Source organism: Hevea brasiliensis, chromosome 15 (genome assembly GCF_030052815.1).
Source record: "Hevea brasiliensis isolate MT/VB/25A 57/8 chromosome 15, ASM3005281v1, whole genome shotgun sequence".
NCBI lineage: Eukaryota > Viridiplantae > Streptophyta > Magnoliopsida > Malpighiales > Euphorbiaceae > Hevea > Hevea brasiliensis.
The window spans coordinates 66,858,700-66,878,285 of NC_079507.1; the positions used below are offsets into that span (position 1 = coordinate 66,858,700).

The 19,586-nt window shown below is 34.5% G+C and overlaps 3 protein-coding genes across 5 annotated transcripts; 2 read left to right on the forward strand and 1 right to left on the reverse strand.

Moving 5' to 3' along the window:
- Nucleotides 1-1,393: 1,393 nt before the first annotated feature.
- On the forward strand, nt 1,394-3,420 carry LOC110668811 (pectinesterase). Its single transcript, XM_021830195.2, has 2 exons — nt 1,394-2,426; nt 2,559-3,420. Exons 1-2 carry the CDS (start codon nt 1,457-1,459, stop codon nt 3,248-3,250), a joined length of 1,662 nt encoding a protein of 553 aa, XP_021685887.2. The 5' UTR covers nt 1,394-1,456; the 3' UTR covers nt 3,251-3,420.
- An 897-nt stretch (nt 3,421-4,317) lies between these two features.
- On the forward strand, nt 4,318-8,716 carry LOC110668817 (DDRGK domain-containing protein 1). The gene is made up of 9 exons (XM_021830202.2): nt 4,318-4,478; nt 4,693-4,826; nt 4,991-5,096; nt 6,148-6,254; nt 6,667-6,768; nt 6,856-7,017; nt 7,341-7,397; nt 7,670-7,706; nt 8,233-8,716. Exons 2-9 carry the CDS (start codon nt 4,707-4,709, stop codon nt 8,436-8,438), a joined length of 897 nt encoding a protein of 298 aa, XP_021685894.2. The 5' UTR covers nt 4,318-4,478; nt 4,693-4,706; the 3' UTR covers nt 8,439-8,716.
- A 592-nt stretch (nt 8,717-9,308) lies between these two features.
- LOC110668806 (rab GTPase-activating protein 22) lies at nt 9,309-17,709 on the reverse strand. Of its 3 annotated transcripts, XM_021830180.2 has the most exons (11): nt 17,415-17,706; nt 16,098-16,193; nt 15,892-15,995; nt 15,110-15,405; nt 14,410-14,532; nt 13,613-13,701; nt 12,865-12,970; nt 11,842-11,939; nt 10,856-11,116; nt 10,098-10,181; nt 9,309-9,666 (listed from the first exon to the last, which is right to left on the reverse strand). In XM_021830180.2, the coding sequence occupies exons 1-11, from the start codon at nt 17,499-17,501 to the stop codon at nt 9,652-9,654; spliced, it is 1,359 nt and encodes a 452-aa protein (XP_021685872.2). In that variant the 5' UTR covers nt 17,502-17,706; the 3' UTR covers nt 9,309-9,651. The 3 variants fall into 3 exon arrangements, with proteins under 3 accessions (XP_021685872.2, XP_021685873.2, XP_021685874.2); XM_021830181.2 differs by lacking the exon at nt 14,410-14,532 and having other exon boundaries at nt 17,415-17,707; XM_021830182.2 differs by lacking the exons at nt 11,842-11,939; nt 12,865-12,970 and having other exon boundaries at nt 17,415-17,709.
- Nucleotides 17,710-19,586: the final 1,877 nt, after the last annotated feature.

A 19,586-nucleotide genomic window follows, 5' to 3' on the forward strand; every position in this document is an offset into this window, starting at 1 on the left:
TCTGGGCATGGTTTCTATATGAAAAATGTGTTATTATGTGTCTATTTTCATCTCCAATTAGCCTCATACTAATTGGAGTGGCAGAATTATAGTTTTGATCCCTGAAAAGCACCTACGTCAGGCTGTCCAGTAATGACCCCTCACTAATCCGAATTTCATTGCAATTCTTATCACTCCAACACATCTCAATTGGTCCCAATTGACCATTTTAAACCTAACTTAGGTCAAGGTATATTAATTTATCAAATTCTCAAATTTTCTCTCCAAAACCCTAAGGGTCAAGAACCCTAATTATGCCATTACTTAATTTATGTCAATTCAACTACACCAATCATTTATACCTACTCATTTAAGCTTAATTATACTCTTAATTTCACTCAAACTATCAAACTCTAAACCCTTAAATAGTAGTCGAAATTGGTGGCCTCCCATACCCACATGATTCTTCAAGTTTCTTAATGTAAATTCATCATCATAAACTCAATTTCAAGCACTTAAACTAAAGGAAGAGATTTGATTAACTTACTTTTACTTGAGCTTTCCAATCTTTAAATTCTTCTCCAATTTCTTCACTTTTCTTCTCCCAAACTTCCAATCTAGGGTTAATTAGAGGTTTTCTATGGAGTTTGGTTAGGGTTTAGAAGACAAAATCAAGCTTTAAAAGCTTGAAAATATATAACAATGGTGGAATAAAAAAAATGAAAGAGAGGGGAGAGGTGGACGGCAGGGTTGAAGATGAGGGCAAAAAAATTTGTTTTCTTTTTATTTTTCTTTGTTTTTATCTCTTGTAATTGACTTAGTCAAATTTTAATTAAATAAAATTCATTTATGATGTTATGGGTGAGGTCATTTGGATGATGTCATTAATTCAATTTCTTTTCTTTTTTTTTTCTTTTTCCTTAGTTTTTCCATAGTTCTTTAATTTAATTCTATATTTCAAAATTTTTATTTTTCTAATTTTATTGGACAGTTAGATCGTGAGTCACCTCTAGAGGTGAATTGACCAATTTGCACCTCGCCAGTCTGATCCGATTTACTAATTCAGTATTTCTTTCGGAACCCTTATATAATTATTTGATCTGCTTCTCTACCTTTTTCTGTGATTTTTACATTTCCCCTAGCTTCGCAATTTTTCTTAAGCCTATGGTGTCATAATGTCCCGTATGAATTTAGGGTTACAGTTGACTTCGCAGTCACTTTCCAGTATAGTCACTCATCGCTGTGACTCTGGTTAATTTAATCTTTTATGTTCTATTTTTCTGATCTGTATTTAACCTTCTGGTAATCACTATTAATTTTTATTCAGGGCTTTTCTAGGTGACTTAAATATGGTCCTAATCCTCTTAATTGTTCTGACTGACACCGGTCACCGAAACAGTGATTTGCATAGGACTATGCATATAAGGGTATTATATATACTTGCAGAGAAACAATAACCAGATCTATATGCTTCATCATGGCTTCCAATAGTCATCAACCCTTTATGAACTCTTCCACTAATTCCACTTCTAGCTCCAAGATCCTTGTCTTCTTCCTTTCTCTCTTTGCAATTGCATTCTCTTGTGTTTTTCTTGCTCCCCATTTGATCAAAGTTGGCTACCACTCTGATCCATCTTTTCTTGAGCATCTATGTGATCAAGCCCATGATCCTCAAGCATGTTTACTACTGATATCTGAAGCTGTCACAGATAATGGAGTAGTACAAGAATCAAATGGCATCAATCTACTGAAGATTTTTCTGGTAAAATCTCTCTCACAAATAAGTATGACAATGGAAGCTGCTGCCGCAGGTATGAACTTCCAGGGCAAGGATCAGAAGGATCAAGCAGCTCTAGCTGATTGTTTGGAGCTGATGGACTTGTCTATTGATCGTGTCAATTATATACTATCTTCTGCAGCCAACTGGAGCACCCACTCTGTTGATGCACAGACATGGCTTAGTGGTGTACTCACTAACCATGTTACTTGCTTCGATGAGATTGCCCATAAAGCCCAACCATCCATGAAACTACTGCTCCAAGATTTGATATCCAAAACAAGAATATCTCTAGCAGTTCTTGCTAGTCTTTCAGCCTCTGAGAAGGATGATAATCTCCGGCCATTAAATGGGGGATTTCCATCATGGATCTTGGCCAGGGATCGAAAACTTATAGAAAGTTCATCGAGCAATATTCAGGCCAATGTGGTGGTGGCACAAGATGGGAGTGGGAACTACAGAACAATTCAAGAAGCTGTGGCATCAGCTCCTGATAAGAGTAAAAGCCGGTATGTGATATATGTGAAGAGAGGAACTTACAAGGAGAATGTGGATGTTGGGAAGAAGAAGAAGAATGTAATGATTGTGGGTGATGGTATGGACTTGACCATCATTACTGGTAGCCTCAATGTGGTGGATGGATCAACAACCTTCAAATCAGCAACCCTTGGTAATCATCTTCTACTTCAATTACTATCCACCAGTTCTTTGCTTTAATCTCTGTTGTTATGGTCTTTCTGGAGTGAAAAATGTTAGTCATTTCTTCAAAAGATCACTTAAAATATTATTGTTCTGTATGCAGCTGTTGCAGGGGACGGATTCATACTACAAGACATTTGGGTCCAGAACACAGCAGGACCACAGAAGCACCAGGCTGTAGCACTTCGTGTTAGTGCAGATCAATCTGTCATTAACCGTTGCCTTATAGATGCATTCCAAGACACTCTCTATGCACATAACTATCGACAGTTCTATAGAGATTGCTCCATAACTGGAACAATTGACTTCATATTTGGTAATGCAGCTGTTGTTCTCCAAAAATGCCAAATTATCGCTCGAAAGCCTATGGCAAAACAGAAGAACATGGTCACTGCACAGGGTCGTATAGACCCAAATCAAAACACTGGAACATCAATCCAGGACTGTAACATTATTGCAAGCCCTGACCTTGAATTAGTACAAAATTCCTTCCCTACATATCTTGGTAGGCCATGGAAAGAGTATTCGAGGACCGTGGTGATGCAGTCTCACATTGGTGGGCATATTGATCCTGCAGGTTGGGCAGAGTGGAATGGGGATTTTGCATTAAGGACTTTGTATTATGGTGAGTATGCAAATAGGGGGCCAGGCGCAGGCACTAGCAAGCGAGTGAAGTGGCCTAGTTACCATGTGATTACAGATCCAAATGAGGCCAGGAAATTTACTGTTGCAGAGTTGATACAAGGGGGAGCATGGCTAAGTTCTACTGGAGTTTCTTACACTGAAGGACTATAATTGAAGAAAAACATGTGCTACTCTCTCAGTTTCAGGCTGTCCTTTTCTTATTAAATAATGTTGTATGAGGAGCTATTTAATGCCCCGTGTTTGTCATTTTATGATTTGGAAAAGGTTCCATCTTTAATTACCAACCCAATAACCTAATTAACCTCTTTGATTTGTAATAATTGCATTGCTAATCTTAGCTTATTTATACTTTTTTTTATAAAAACTCAAATTAATTGGGAGATAAAGATACTAATCTGCAAGTATTTGCGTAAATGGTACTGAAAGGCAAAATTTGACCACATATTGGACCCAGACAAAGGGACGGTGGAAAACGTCACCTGATGTTAAATCTAGCATATGGTATGGCAGAGGAGAGTATAAAATAGTTAAATAATTGGGAAAAAAGAGCACAAGAATGGCAAACAAGTAAATGATGGAGTTGCAGGGAGCATGTGCAAGGGATGGGATGGACATGGATATGGACAAAACATTCAAAATAGCAGGGCATCAAATTTGGACTCTCTGTGATGGTGGAAACAAATATCAATATTGTAGTTGCCACAACTCATTTTCCACAAGCAATGTTTACTAAAATAACTTTTGGGTTCACCAACTCCAAAAGATATTATTATTATTTATTGCATCAATTTTCATGACTCATTTCAATCTCTAATTTTTAAGTCTCTTAGTTCTTCTCTCAAATTGTTTTATGCTTTTTTTTTATGATTATTTTACAATAATAAATTATGAATTAGCTTTTGTTTTTACAAAATTTATGAGTGTTTAATCATTAATGGATATCTAAATGTATCATTATTTTGATATTACATAAAGTATGATATTTTATTTGAGTGTCAATAAAACTTCAAATTATTTTAAAAAAATAATGTTAAAAATCAGAAAGGGAAAATTTTCCCAAAACATAATTTATCCTGTTTTCTAATGAAATAAAAAAAATATTAATTAATTAAAAAGAATTTTTTTACTAAAAAATGAAAATTGAAAATGTAAAATAAAACTGGAAAAAGAAAAATATAAATGGTTTCTCATTCATGTGCATAAACAGACCCTGGAATCGGGAAACTTGGTAATCCAAGGTCGCAAACCCAAGCCCAATTAACCGTGTACAAGAGATAAACGACGTCGTATCTTGTCGTCCTGCTGGCGTTAATGCTTCAAAGTTCCTTTTTTTCTGGGAAAAATTTCTTCAAGCTGTTATAGGATCAACATTCAACAGGTTCGTTCCCACTTTATTTTATTGCTCACAAACCATCCATAACCTCACTTTGTGTTCTGTTGCCGAGAAAATCATTGGTGAAATGGCTTTCCTGGAAAATGAAATTGATAACCTCTTTTCAATCAGCCACCAAACGGATTCCAAATTTGTACGACTTACAGTCAAATTTTTGCTCTGCTCGTCGTTTAAAATTCCTTTTTTTTTTTTGTGGCAGGAAAGGATTGAAAGATGGAGGAGTTATTTGTTGCAATCCTTTCTATGCTTCTTGTTGTTGCGCTAATTCCATTATATTTATGGAAGCATCGTCAGGATTCTCGATCACCTGATGAACATCAAGAAGACCCTCAGGTCTGTCTCCAGTCTTCCTTCTTTAGAGAGTATCGGATTTTTGTTGTTGGCTCGAGATCTAGATTTTTGGAACATTTTGTGTTGGGAGTATGTGATTAGTTGAAATTTTGAATTTTAAACCTCTAGCTATGCTTTGGTTATCCAAGTACGAGGATGTATTTCAGGTTCGGCAGCGGGAAACTGTGGTGCGCGCCACTGGTGCTCGGCGAATGCGTCGAAGACCAATTGCTGGAGCTAGTTCATCAAGAGCTGCGGAAGCAACCGTAGAAGGTTTGCCGTGTTCTGTTTTTAGTTGATTTTAGGTCCTAACTATATGATATTTTTCATGCAATTTTGGAGACTTATTGTGTTGTTCCCTTCTAGCAAAATAGATTGTTTTCCCCATTTAGTTTATGGAATGCTTACCATGACGACGGACCTTAGTGCAAATATTCCTGGTGTATGTTCATGAGCATTGGTTATATAAGTTTACGGGGTCTGTTGTTTGCATATCTTTTGTGTACAAAACTGAGGCAAGGAAAAATATGCGTGAAAATTGTTAAGAGTTACTTAGATGGTATTATGATGTGTATGGCTTTTTTGGCTTATTGAAGTGCAATTTGTGTTAACAGCAGAATGGAAACGGGGGAGCAGTTAGGACTGATGGCCATATTTAGATTAGGATAGCCATGAGAATTTAGTTATTGAAAAATATATTGCACATAAACATCAAGGAATAAATGAGGGCTTTAGGCTGAGTGCTTTGGAAATTGCTTTAAATATTATTCATTTATTTTTATTAATCATGCATTGCTAGCTGAATGTTGGATTTGTTTACACCCACCCACCCACCCACCCCCATGCACACAATGCTAGAATTGCAAAACCAAACAATTCAGAAGGCTGTTGTAAGTGCTTTTCTCCCAATAGAAGCTGAATTATATAAAGCAACCCCTTTGAGCCCTGTCAATTGGCCTAGAATGCCACTTCATATTGCTAATTTTATGTTATGCAGTAACTTTCTCTAGTAATGGAGGGTTTTTTGTCTTTTTTCATATTGCCTGTGGTAATTTTCTAAATACTATCTTTGATTATCTCAAACATTTTATCTATATTGCACTAAGATCTTAATTTTTTTTTTTTTTTTGCTTGCTCTTCATCTATTTATGTACACTTGTAGGATATAGGCACATCTGCTGATATTTCTTGAATCAAAATTATGCTTTTACAGCAGTATTTCTTTCATAAACTGTACATTTTCCTTTTATTACATCGATTATCCTCTGGGAATTTAGACAATTGATATTAATTATTTCTTTCATAATTGCAATTCTGGACACAGACACTGTTGATGAAACTGACAATGAAGCTGTTGTGGGTGAAGATTATGAGGCCAAAGCATCAACCAAGAAAGAGAAGAAACGGCAAGAGCGGGAAGCTCAAAGACAGGTTATATATATATTATCTGGTCTTCCATCTGTATTCCCTTATTCTGTTTCACGCATTGTGTGTTTATAACTAGAGACAAATCATTACATATAAGTGAAATGAAATTCTTCTTCAGCTTAAGCTTTTTAAGGAAAGTATTTTTGTGTTAAATTTAAGCTCCCTTGAAGATGCAAAGAGTCGTCAGTAGCTTCACATCCTAATTAAAAACAAATGAGAATCTGAAAAGTATTGAAGTCAAAATGATTTTATTGTATTTTATCTTTTTTATTTATTTTTTGTTTTGTGTGTAGTTGCTCCTTGCATTAATTTCATGGTCCATCTGCTTTTTGTTTTTAATAATTACCCTTTGTTCATATTCCTTTTTGGGATGTCAGTACTTTGCTCTACTGAATTGGACATGGTTGTTGTGAAGGCTGAAGAAGCTGCACGTGAATCAAGGCAGACTAAACAAGACCGCTATGCAGAAATGCGTAGGAGGAAGGATGAAGAGCATGAAGCACGGGAGCGCATGCTGGTGGGTTGGTCCTCTTTCCTTCTTGTGGTATTTAAGGTATTCACAATTTGAGTTATTGGTTAATGGAATTGTTCATGATTCATATAGGAAGAAGAAGCCAAGGCTCGAAAGGCCAAAGAGGAGGAAGCAGCTGCATTAGAGTTCGAGAAATGGAAAGGGGAGTTTTCAGTTGATGCTGAAGGAACAACAGAAAATGAAGTGCAAGATGGAAATCAAGATTTGCTATCTGAGTTTGTGGAATACATAAAGGTACTGTAAAGTTGTAATCCATATTTGATTCTTACCATCAGGGATTTTTTTGTTTAACATTATATCACTTGATTTTTCCTGACACTAGTTAAATCTTGTGCGGAAATTATTTTCTGTTTCTTCATTTCAATCTAGCAAATGAATGTCTACCTGATGTGAATTATTTTAACAAGCATTTAAAAGCATCTTAAATGCATATGACTGCAATTTTATATAATGTTATACTTAGAATCTACAAATATGTTGGTAATGGTAAAGGTTCCAAGTCCATATTGTTATTGTGCTGAACCTTTTAATGCTTTTTGTTTAATGTCATCTTGCAGAAACAAAAATGTGTTCCCTTAGAAGATCTTGCTGCAGAATTCAAGTTGAGGACTCAGGTATTCTCTAACTTGTATGCCTGCCCCTCCCCCTTTCGCTTCTTTTTTCTTTTGCCTTCCTCCTTTTCTACCACTTATTCCCTCCTTCAGGATGCATTAGTAACATAGAATCTACATGTTGAATTTCATTAGTTTGAGCAATTGTATTGAATCAAGTTGAACAATGGTGGAACTGATTTCATTTTCCCCTAGTCCTTCAAATTTTTAGTCTCATTGCTCTGGTTAATGGAAATATTTGCTTCCTAATTTTCATGCACTTTTGGCTAATTCAGGAATGCATAAATCGGATAACCTCCTTGGAAAGTATGGGTACGTGTCATACCAATCTTCTTCTTTGTCTTTTTCTTCTTTTTTTTTTATTATTATGTTTTGACCATTCTATAAGGTTTGTTGCAACTTATTGCAGCTAAAGAGACAAAAATTCCACTGTCCTGTATAAAGCAAAACTCGAATCTTTTCTTTAGCTTATATGGATTATGATGTTTGGATATCAAGTATAATCTCCCACCTAGTTTTAATTTCATCTTGGGAAATAACTCTTTTGGATATCAATTATAATCTACTGCCTAATTTTAGTTTCACCTTTGGAAGTAACTCTGCAAAAGAATGAAAACTATTAGTCTGCCATTATCATTGGAAGCTATAGTGTTCTTTTTTGTTGTCTAATTCTGGTTTAACCCTCATAAATTCAGCATAGGATGATTTTTGTATTTACCTTGTCATTTTTCAACATAGAAGTAAAATATACATCTCTGCAGCATAGTTTTCAAGTTGAGAGTGGTACTTGTCAACATTCTTGGAGAGACATTTTACTTTGGATTTACTTTTCATATAGGGCGACTTTCTGGTGTCATGGATGATAGAGGAAAATATATATACATATCACAGGAAGAGATGAAAGCTGTCGCTGACTATATTAAGCGTCAAGGGAGGGTTAGCATATCACATCTAGCGAGCAAGTCTAACCAGTTCATAGATTTGGAGGGAAAAGCACAGTTTATTGAGGAGATCAGCAATATGGAGGAGATAACCGCAGCTTGAACCGTACATTTCAGATGGAGCAAGTAGAGATAATTACATATATCAGTACATTTCGAGACGTAGAAAAAGAGAGAGAAACAGAGGATGACTGTATCACTCTCCATACATAGGAAGAGAATGCAGTGGGTTGGACATGGGAAGATTTACAGAATAGTTTTGAGATGATTTGGTTTTCCCTAACAAATTATGTTCATTCTGATAGTACCTTTTGTATTCTAAATGGGGTAGAGAACTAAATTTGAAATTTTTGTTCTTAATCAAGCAACTGTTCTTTGTCATGTCGTCGTCTTATAATATGGATTTATGGCTAAGCATGTGTATATATATGGGTAATATTGGTCAATAAACACAACCCAAGAAATATATAAAATTAGAATGTTAATTCTCATAATTCTATAATGATTTAATTTAATTTTAAAAATACATATGCGTGTTTGAATTTCTTTTCAATTACTAAATCGCAACTTGATAATTATTTTGAGGTAATCGTGAAGAAAACCTTAAGGTATGAATTGTTTTCAAAATAAATCTTTTATTATTTTCTCGTTATAAAATTTTCTAAAATGTTTCTGGTTTGCCAAATTCGTCTTGAAAATTTAACCTGCCAAAAGTGGGCTTATATGAGACGATTTTGTACTGTAATTCAAACAGTCTTATTCTATTTGACAAATTTATATGGATTGCTATATTTCGTAAAGGTCTTAATGAAATTCTGGCTTTACTAGAGATTGTGTTGGTCTCTGTAATCTCAAGAAAGAGAAAAGGCTTTGCCGTAATTAGAACGGTAGCATCAGTTTTGGAACCCATGAAAATTTGCCATAGAATAAACATTTTGATTGGTAGTAGCTCCTCAATAGATATCAAGTCACATTGATACAAAACAAGCAAAATATTTTTCTTTCTATTTCATTGGATGATTGTAAACAAGAACACATGTAATACAACATGGAATTGTGTAGGAACTCCCAAAGAATAAGGATGTTTAATTTTGATTCACAACCAATGAGGAATAGATTTATTTTCACATGCAACAATTTCCTTTCTATAGCACCATTTTGCAGGTTTAACGGATTGTACAATTCTGTAATCTCCAAGCAAAGATTTTTGTGGAACTAAAGTTATCATCACTAGCCAAATCAAGATACAGAATGCACCAGCATCCTATTTTTCCCGACCACAGCAAAAAAAAAAAAATCATGTCTTTCATCATATACTACGTCTTCTTGGCCTGCAGTAGCAACAAATTAAAAATGAGTTTTAAGGAATAACCAAAAGAATGATAAAAGAAAAAAAAAAAGAAAAAGAAAAAGAAGAAGAAGAAGAAGAAATATCTACAGTGCAGGACAGATTAATGTAGCAAAATCTTAAATATGACCCCCAAAATGAATAGGGTGGAGACTGTTATTGAAGTTGTTCTCATATTTTTGAGATACACCACTCACCTCCAGAAGTCATCCACACTTATGGTGTTCAAGTGTTTTCAATATTTTTTCCCCTTGAGTATATAATATATAGATAAAACGCAAACCAAAATATTTTTAATATGCCATACTACAATGACTATTTACTTTCTCCTACTTTCTTTACATGTATATGTGGTTCACTGCAGATTTGCAACATTTAATCATTTATGGCACCACGCCAAGGTAAGAGAAGAACCTTTTTTAAATATTTCTTGTGAAGTTTCATTGCGCTGCTGCATGCTTTTTTGGCATCTAAATTTCCAGTCATGTCATTCAGTATCTGCAAAGCATAGTATAATAACAACAGATATTCACAACAAAGGAGTAAGATGAGGATGCACTAAATGCTATCTTAAATGTAACTATGATTTACCAAATGCTTATGATTTTATGTTCTCAGTCACCTGGTCCCACTACAAACATATAACACATGCAAGTCCAAGTTTCGTGTTAAAAATTCTACAAGCATTATTCGTGTTGGGCTGTTGGCCAAGTAGGAGTTGAAGTATGACTTGCATGGGCATAATACCTTGTCCATAGATTGCCACACAAACATCTGATCTGGACTTTCAGATACCTATTAACACTTCAGGGATTTCGAAATTATAAACTAATTCACAAGAAGAATGCACAACAGCAGCGACTAGAAAGGGGTTAAGCCTCCTAGGACTGAATCTTAAGACACACATACACATACAAGAGATGATACTATTCTTATCATGTCCTTTTCTTTGTATTGGTGGGGGGGTGGGGGAGGAGTATTCACTATGATCCCTATCATCCCTCCTCCCTGCATCCCCACAAAAGCATGGTTTGTCTGTGATCTTTGCCACTCTCCACTAATATTTCCTTAATCCTTCTGTGTGCTCTCCAATCTCCACTTCCTAAACCATTCTAGACAGCAATCTGGAGACTTCAAAAGCATATCCAAATAAATAAACTCATTAAGCTGACCTTAACAACATCATCCAAGCCCCGAGCTTCTGTCAACAGTTTTGCGCTCTTATTTTTCAAGACACTGGCAACAAGGAAAACAGAGATGGGAAGTGGGGCTTCTGAATTTCCTGCCCCATTTTTCATGTTTTCCCTCTCAAATTTCCCATAATGGCGCAATGACTTGGCTCTTCCTTTAGATCCCTCAGCTTTGTTACTAGCTGATTCAGATTCTTCATACATATCGAACAAGTCAGGGTCGTATTCAAGGGCCCACATCATCTGTTGGATATTAAGAAATAAAGAACAGTAATTATGAGTAACTAGTCTTAAGCTGAGAATGCAGGAAGGCAAATACAGAATTGCCGATTCCATCAAAAACTCGATGCTTTTATAGTTAGACATAAAGATGCATAAACATGAAAAGTAAACAGACCATAAAAGAAGCAACAATGACAAATAAAAAACTGCAATGCATAAGCCATTGAGGCATCAGGACTTGCTGTATATTCACAGCCATATCGACTTACATCAACTCTCCTTCGTTCCTACCATCCCATAAAATAAACCCTTGTCTAACCCTATTCAAGATAGGCCTTTGCTTTCAGTTCTTGAGTAAGCATTGTGCTCATCTATGAATTCCACTTGGAATCAATTAGGAAAGATGGGGACGTGTCAACCTATTAACAGGCTCGTGCAAATTTTGAAGTCCAGAACCCATATTCAGAACAGAAAGTTGGCCAGACAGATTTCTGCAAGAAACTAAAATTTAGCCTTCAAAGTCATTCATTCAAATGACATGAATAAAATCCGCAGCTTGGAGCTGAACAGCAAGATTGAGATTAATACATAGTCTTCTATGGAATATGCACGCATTTCATCAACTTTAGGAACTATTCCAAGGAGTAAGCACAACATCTATGAAATTAGAATTTAAGTTTTGTTTATTTCAGTTAATCCAGAAAGTACTTGATCATAAGGGTTTTAGAGAAGTACGATTATTGTACCTCCCAGAGGTAGAGTGAGTCACAAAAAGAGAATTCTCGGCGGAATAAAACCATAAGCATCCTAAAGGCAAATAAATAATCACCTCCACCAAGTGCATCTGTGGTACAAGATCAAAAGATAGATTTCTTGTTATTTTATTTTTGAGAACAAATCGAGAAATACAGAAGGTAAACATGAATAAGTATCACATGACAAGTGATGCAAAATATGAAATCACAGGATATCTGAAATTATTGTCAAATGCTAAGGAATCATTGCTGAGGAACTGCCACCTAACAGAGAAAGCCACGTAAGTTGGTTATTGGATATCAAAATGGAACTGCACTTTGACAAAGACAAAAAAACATGTTCAAATGGACACCTAGAGATAGGCTGTAATTCCACCTTTTCCTCGTTTGTATCACATTCTCTAAATTCAAAAAAATATTAGGGAATTTTCTAACAATTTTTTCCTTTCTTACACATATAATAGGATAAAAAATTGCTTCCAAGATATTCAATTTGTCCGGGATTTAATGGGTTAAACTTACCGTAACACAGAAATGTCTCCCACTTTACCCTAAAACCCAGAATTCTCAATTTGCATATAATCTGACAGCAACCCAATAAGCCACCTTAAGCTTAAGAGAAGCAATCACACTCCACAGAAAACTAATTTATGGAAATTTTATCCTGTTACTCTCTCCCTTATTGCCTACAAACTGGCAAGCTTTGTGTACTGGGGATGCCGCCCCTTTTTTATTCTCTTTCTGTCTTGTGCAACAAACCCAACATATGGTGATAGTCAGGCTTTTTCATCATCTACATTTGAAACTCTAAGGTAAATAATAGTTCCTTTTTTTTCCCCTTCTATTGGATAACCTATATCTTCTTTTGATAAAAAGCAAAAAGTTCAAAATGACAAACCAATATAATGCACTAGCTCAAACTGAGACAATCTAGCAATCAATCATTAATCTGCATATAACATAGAGGCTGACTTAAAAATACAGAATGGAAAAAGTTGTAATCCAAGGGAATACCTAAATGCTGATGTAGTTTTGGATCAATAACTTGAGTAATTGCAGCTAAACTACTAAGTTGTGTCTCCACCCCAACAGAGCTGTCAGTGCATCTGAAATTTCCTCGCTTTAAAATTCAAATAAGAAAAATCATAAGAACTGAAAATCAAATAGAAAAAGAAAAATGAAGCTAGAGCTATGGAAGCACCAATAGAACCATTGTACTATTGGCCATATAAAAATAATAGAAAGAAAACTAATATATCTATTTCCAATCAGCACAAGAATATCAAATAAAATATGGGATATCATAGATCCCCACAGAATATCATTGGAAAAGGAAAAAGCCATTAGGAATTGGAGAAACAAAGCCTACAAGTATTAATAAAAACAAGGCAATGTAATAAATCCATGGAAATTCTAAATGATTTGATATGCTTTATTGAAACGGAAGTTCCAAAAAGCACTTGAGGCCTCCTTGTAACCATTAAAGGAAGTTGGAAAATCAGGAAGGGTAAGGGTACAAATCAGCTATGAATAAATTGCAATTTCAATTATTGTACAAGAACTGTTCAAACAACTCCCAAAATACGAAGATGAAATTTCAAACAATAAAATTGAAATTAATCTTATTCTTAACTTTGTTGCTGTAGCGACTTGAACAAGAATGGCAAGCAAAGCAAGTTTACTATACACAAAAACAACGATACTCCAAACAATCATTCTTTAAATGAAAAATTGGAAACAACAATGAAAATTAGAGAAGTACCAATCTACGCATCAAACGTTCAAAGCACCAAAATGCATCTGCTTCATCTTCAAGAAGCATTATCATGGGGGAACAAAGGTCACTCATCCCTGAATACCATAAAGTTAACATTCAGAGATGTTTCAAATCATTGCACTGATAGAACCATAATTACTATTACCTTCAGCAACTCAGAGGAAGCAATGCAGACAAACATATTCAAAAAGAGATACAACCAGACCATTACCATCTACATGTAAACTTCCCACTCAAATACTTATTGACTATTTCTTGATCTTATCGGTTTGAAACTTCTTATTGTTTCTCTAATAGACTAATACTCTCATGCCATGATAGAAGCATTCTGTGTGATTAATAGAATCCATGGTCAACTGTACTTCCAACTTGGGTGATTGTGCATGAAAAAAAATTATCATTTCACCATTTAAGATCAAACTTCTATAAGTATGTAACATGCTAAGAGGATAGGAGTCAATGCTTTTTCACACTGCCATTCCCATGAAGCACATCTTGTTAGTTGCAGGTTATGCTATTACGATAGCCTACAAATGCTCAGTATTAACTTTCTAAAATGGTGATGAACTGACATCTCCCTATCATTTTATCAGGTCAAACATACATATGAAGGTATCCATGCCACAGTCCCAGATTGAATACTTTGAAAGCAGAATGGAAGAGCCAAAGGAAATTGAGAATCGTCAAAGATTGACATAACTGAATTGAACAAAATTCTAGCATATCAACCATCTCATCATTTGGGCTTTTCATAACAAAGGAAATTTCAATTGATCACCCACCTTGACAGTAGCCAACATCTGTATCAATCCAGGCATAAACAGCAAGAATATCCCAAAGTTTTGACAAGTTTTCTTGCTTCTCATAGAAAACCAATGTCCTGTCAGTTCGAACTACATCTAGACCTAATATATATTAATCCAAGCAGAAAGAGTCATAATTTGCCGAAAAATTACAAAATCAATAATTGTATTAGAAATATGCTGTTATAAAACCAAAGAAGTTTTAAGAAGCTGAACTAACAGTTGGACATGCACGTGAGCAGGTGTGCATACACACAACTCTATATATAACAATGAAAGAAATTGATGCTCCACGGTTTACACATCAACATGAATAAGAACCAATAAGCACAATGAACATTTTAACACAAAACATGGTATCCCAGGTGAAAGAGAGAGAGATATTTTCTGCTTAAAAGGTGACTATTGGAATGAAGCTTTTTGAGACCGTGCAATAATAATGCAAAGGCCACAATCTCAAGGCAATAAATATATGTGCATTTCAGATGAACCAGAAAACACTCATGCTAATTAATAATTAATGATTGGTTTAAGGATAAAAACAGTTGGTGCAAATCCTTCTCATGTTATTACAAAAAAACAAGGGAAGAAAAAGAACGGTCTTGCTTATTGGCAGCATGAGAATGGAGTTTGTGAATAAAAAGAGAAATGTGCATTCAAGTATCAAAATTTCACCAACCTATTTGATGTAAAGTAAGCAACCACTGGATTACTTTCTTGTCCAAAGGACCGCGATTAATGAGCTTTTTGATAATTTCTGAAGTAGTAGCAATGGCTTCTGCATCTGATGAATCAGCAGAATTACCATCTTCAGAAGGTAAAGCTGAGCCTTTGTCTTGATTTGTCTCTAAAATTACTAATGGATGCTGAATGGGCTGACCATCTTCAGTGATAACAGCTGCTGTAATAAACCGGCCACTTCCAACGACAGGAAATATTTCACAGCACTCTTCCTTCCACCTAGCATATTGTGTCCTGAGGGCATAACATAAGAACAACTCATAAATATCTCCTAAGGTGAGAAGGGCATGGCAGAAGTTTAAACTCTTGTGCACAAAGGTAGCCATAGAATTCAACTAAAATTAGCATAGCATGCTACAAGTGCCAAATACTACCAAATTATATTCCATACATGCCAATGAAACCCTTAATATAATTTGCAGACAGCAACTTCAAAGCCAGAAATCAAACTACACAACTTATGTTCGTCTAGATGGTAATATGGGCAATAGAGTCAAGTCCAAAGAGGAGTCACTGTCATGATTGTAAAAATATCATAGCAAGTTTATTTTCAACTGCAATTATCTTGGTGCTGTCAGAGGATTATAAATCACAATGGCCATAACAAATGAATGTAATAAATGAAATTACTGGAAGTGACAATCTAAATAAAAATTCTCATCCTTCCCTCCTTTTTTCTCCACTATGTATGACTCATATAAATTAGTACAAATGGACTACCTTCTACGCTGGCGTATCTGTTCTCGTTCGTCAAATGTACTCTTTGGATCATAACAACTGAGTAAAATTTCCCAAACTTCTCCTCTAATCGATGGATGGATCCCCTAAGTACACAAGAAAAGGGAGAAGAAAGAGAGAGAGAGACTTTATCTTGAGCTTTAAATCTTACAGATTGATCATAAGATTCCATTCAGATATGCACTTACCCCACGCTGGATTCGACTTAGAGTCTTGCCTATATCTAGATGCCCTTCTGGAGAAAAAGCAGTCTGCCATTTTCTTGCACTTAATGTTTTACCAGCCTGTGTATGTAGATCATGAAAGAAGCTTCAGTTATTGCAATAACAAGCAATGCATTTAAGTTATAAATAGGCGATGCAAGCTGAAGTCTATACATTGAACCTGATTGTGCACCAATTTGCCGTATATGTCCAGATATGTTACACACTAAGAAAGCAATCTTACATATATGTCCAGATATGTTTAGCAACAGCAGGCAAGAAATTGTCTGAATGCCAGATTTCACGCTCATTATAGATGCATACCAACTATTACTGCTGAAAAAATCGTCTCCTTTTTAGTCATCTAATCTCATCACTAGGTCCCTAACACAAATAAATAAAGCTCGCATGAAGCTTGATCATCAATAATTTAATTATAACTCTTAGGGCAAAGTAAAAAAAGTACCTTGTGGCTTAGGTCTTTTTCAAGTAGGATTCCATGGCATGGGGTTTGTAAAATCACTGGCCTATGATTAAGTCTATTAGCAAAAAAGGTTCAAAAACCCTAAAACCATTAACAGCTGCTGATGTAACTCTATATTTCTACTCAACACGTCAGCAGCCATTAACAGCATTAGGGTGTTTGGACTTTCTTTGCTAACGGGCTAGTACTAATTTGTCAAAACTAAAATTACGAGATTCTACTTGAAATAATCCAAATCACATGGTACTTTTTGTTTCTTTCCCTAAATCTTAATTGCATTGTCATACACATTTAGATACATCGTGTATCTAAATTACTTGTTCATTTTTAGAATTATATGATTATGCTTAATTTTATAGGACTAGACCGAAATGCAAATGAACATAATTCTATTAAATTATAAAAAAACAAAATAAATATGGATACATAAGTCATATACAATCTCCAGTCGTACGATAATATCCCGATGCATATTCTTAACCATATTGCAATGTTCTAAATAACTTTGTTTTTTTGCCAAAAAAAAAACACTGTTTCAACTCCACATCCACAAATTCAGTTGCACAATTTATCCACAATTGGTAAGCCATGTTCACCATTTTGTGCAAGGCTGATCCAAATCAACTCCATGGATGCTATATTTATCCAAATTAACAAAATGGGTGCTTATCAAATATCAAAATAAAGCCATAAGCAAATAAGCCCTAAATAATGGATCCAAGCTAATAAAATGGGTACTTATCAAAAATCTCAAAATAAAGCCAAGAACAAGTAAATTACAAAGCATTTTTCCAAATCAAGAAAAGGAAAAAGCATACCCTGATTTTGAATCGGCTTTTCGCAACATCCGTGCACTCAGGCCGGACAGCGTAGTAAGAATCAGCAGGTTCTCCAGAGCCCCACATTTACAAAAAAAAAAAAAAAGCTTCCAAAAACCCTTAACACGCAGCTCCCAGAGCTGAACAGACCCCTCAAAATTAGGGAAATATGTAAGAATCGGAAGGTTCAAAGGGGACCAAATCTCCCAACAAGAAAAATTAGCGTCAACTTGAAAGTAAGAAAACCGGTAATAAGAAGAGAAAATTGAAGAAAGCTGTTTTCTCTTTTTTTTATTTTTTTTTCTATTTTCTTTTTTTTTTGGGTTTTCAACAATAATATTATAATTAGGTAATTAACGGTTTTTTTTTTCCTCTTTCCTTATTTTTTTTTATTTTAATTTCAGCTTATTTCTTAACTTTTCATAACCGTTGATCGTGAGATTTACCGATGCTTTGAAGAATCTGGTCGTTATTTATGGATTTTCTAAAAAATAATATTAATGGAATTTTTCATTTTATTGATAAATTTTTATTTTTCTTTTTTTTTTTAATGATCTATTTTTACTGTAAATTCCAAACGAGAATAGCGCGTGATCAGGGGAATTTTTTACCTGTCCGCCAGTTTTCGCGGGAAACAAGAAGCGCAAAATATCCGTCCAGCATGCGGAGGAACGTGGAGAGGACGCGCGGTCAGTTGTGGAGAGGTAGATAGGTGGTGGTTGATGGACATAGAATAGCTGGAAGTAGTTAAGTGGGGTCCAGAAGAAGTAAGGGTTGAATTGACCCTGACGCAGTCACCACCATAATAATAAGTATTAGAAGGATTGCGGGACCACATGACCCCTTCTGGTCTTCAGAAGGAAAATGTCAATGGTTTTGAATGAGTACAAAAACCTTATTTCATAATAATATAAAGAATTATAAATTAAATTTTGATATTTTTTAAATAAAAAAATTAATACATTACCATGATTTAATTTCAATAGCCTGAAAATTAGATATTATAAATTTGATTACTTAAATTAAAAATTGATGTTTAATGCATATAATACACATACATTTTTAATTATATTTCAATTCAATCATATTTGAAAAATAATAAATCAACTTAAATTTTTTATTTTAATTATGTGATTTTTTATACCCTGATAAGAGTAATATTTAGATAAAATTTTTTTAATAATAATAATTTTCAAATTTAAATACTTAATTTTGTAAATAAAATTTGTCTTAAAATTAATTTCACACTACTGATTTAATCATTATGAGAATTTAAATTATAAGACTGTCGAACTAAATAACATATTAATTATATTATTTTATCTTAAGTTTTACTTTTAAAAAAAGTTTTTTTAATTTTTTTATAGATAAAATCACAATTCGGTAGTTTTCAAAATCAAGAAAAATAAGTGGGGTTTTTTTTTTTAAAAGAAAATCAGTGCTAAAGGCATAGAGTTAGAGGAAAGGTGATTTCTGCCCATGATGACAATGGTGATGGCAATCATGGCTCAAACAAAAAGTTAATTGATCACTCAATATGTCAACTTTAATCTCAAAAGTTTAAATATATAATATATATTTCTGATTTTTTTAAGACAAAAACATAATATTTTTTATAATTTTTAATTTCATGTTCATCAACAAAAATAGAATGGATATTGAAATTAACTCGCTTGGTGGGCCTGGTTTTGGGCCTTTCTGGACGGGTGTAAATTCTAACTTGGGCTTCATTTGGACCTGCCATCCGCATGTATTTGTCCTAATTTCTTATGAAGTTGCACCAAATGATACTCATCACTGATAGTCCCTGAGAAATTTGTGTCAATTTCCTGAAATTATGAGTCTACAAGTTTCTTATCTGTCACTTCAATTAATATTAATATAGATTTCAAGCAGCAGGGCAGAAGCGAAGGATCTACTTCCATTATATTCTTTATACGCCAGATATCTAAGCGTTCTCCCCCAAAAATAGCCAAGCACTAGCGAAAAATGAGGTGATTGAGAGAAATGATGAAGCTGCCTGCTGAATTTCAATCTTCAGACTTCAGTCAACAGTCTTATGCGTCGTTGTTTTGCGCATAAATAGTGCGTGAACATATGTCAAAGTTTTTTGGGTGCCTCAGCTTATAGCCAAAACAGAAATGGGAAACAAAAAAGCCATGATAATTAAAA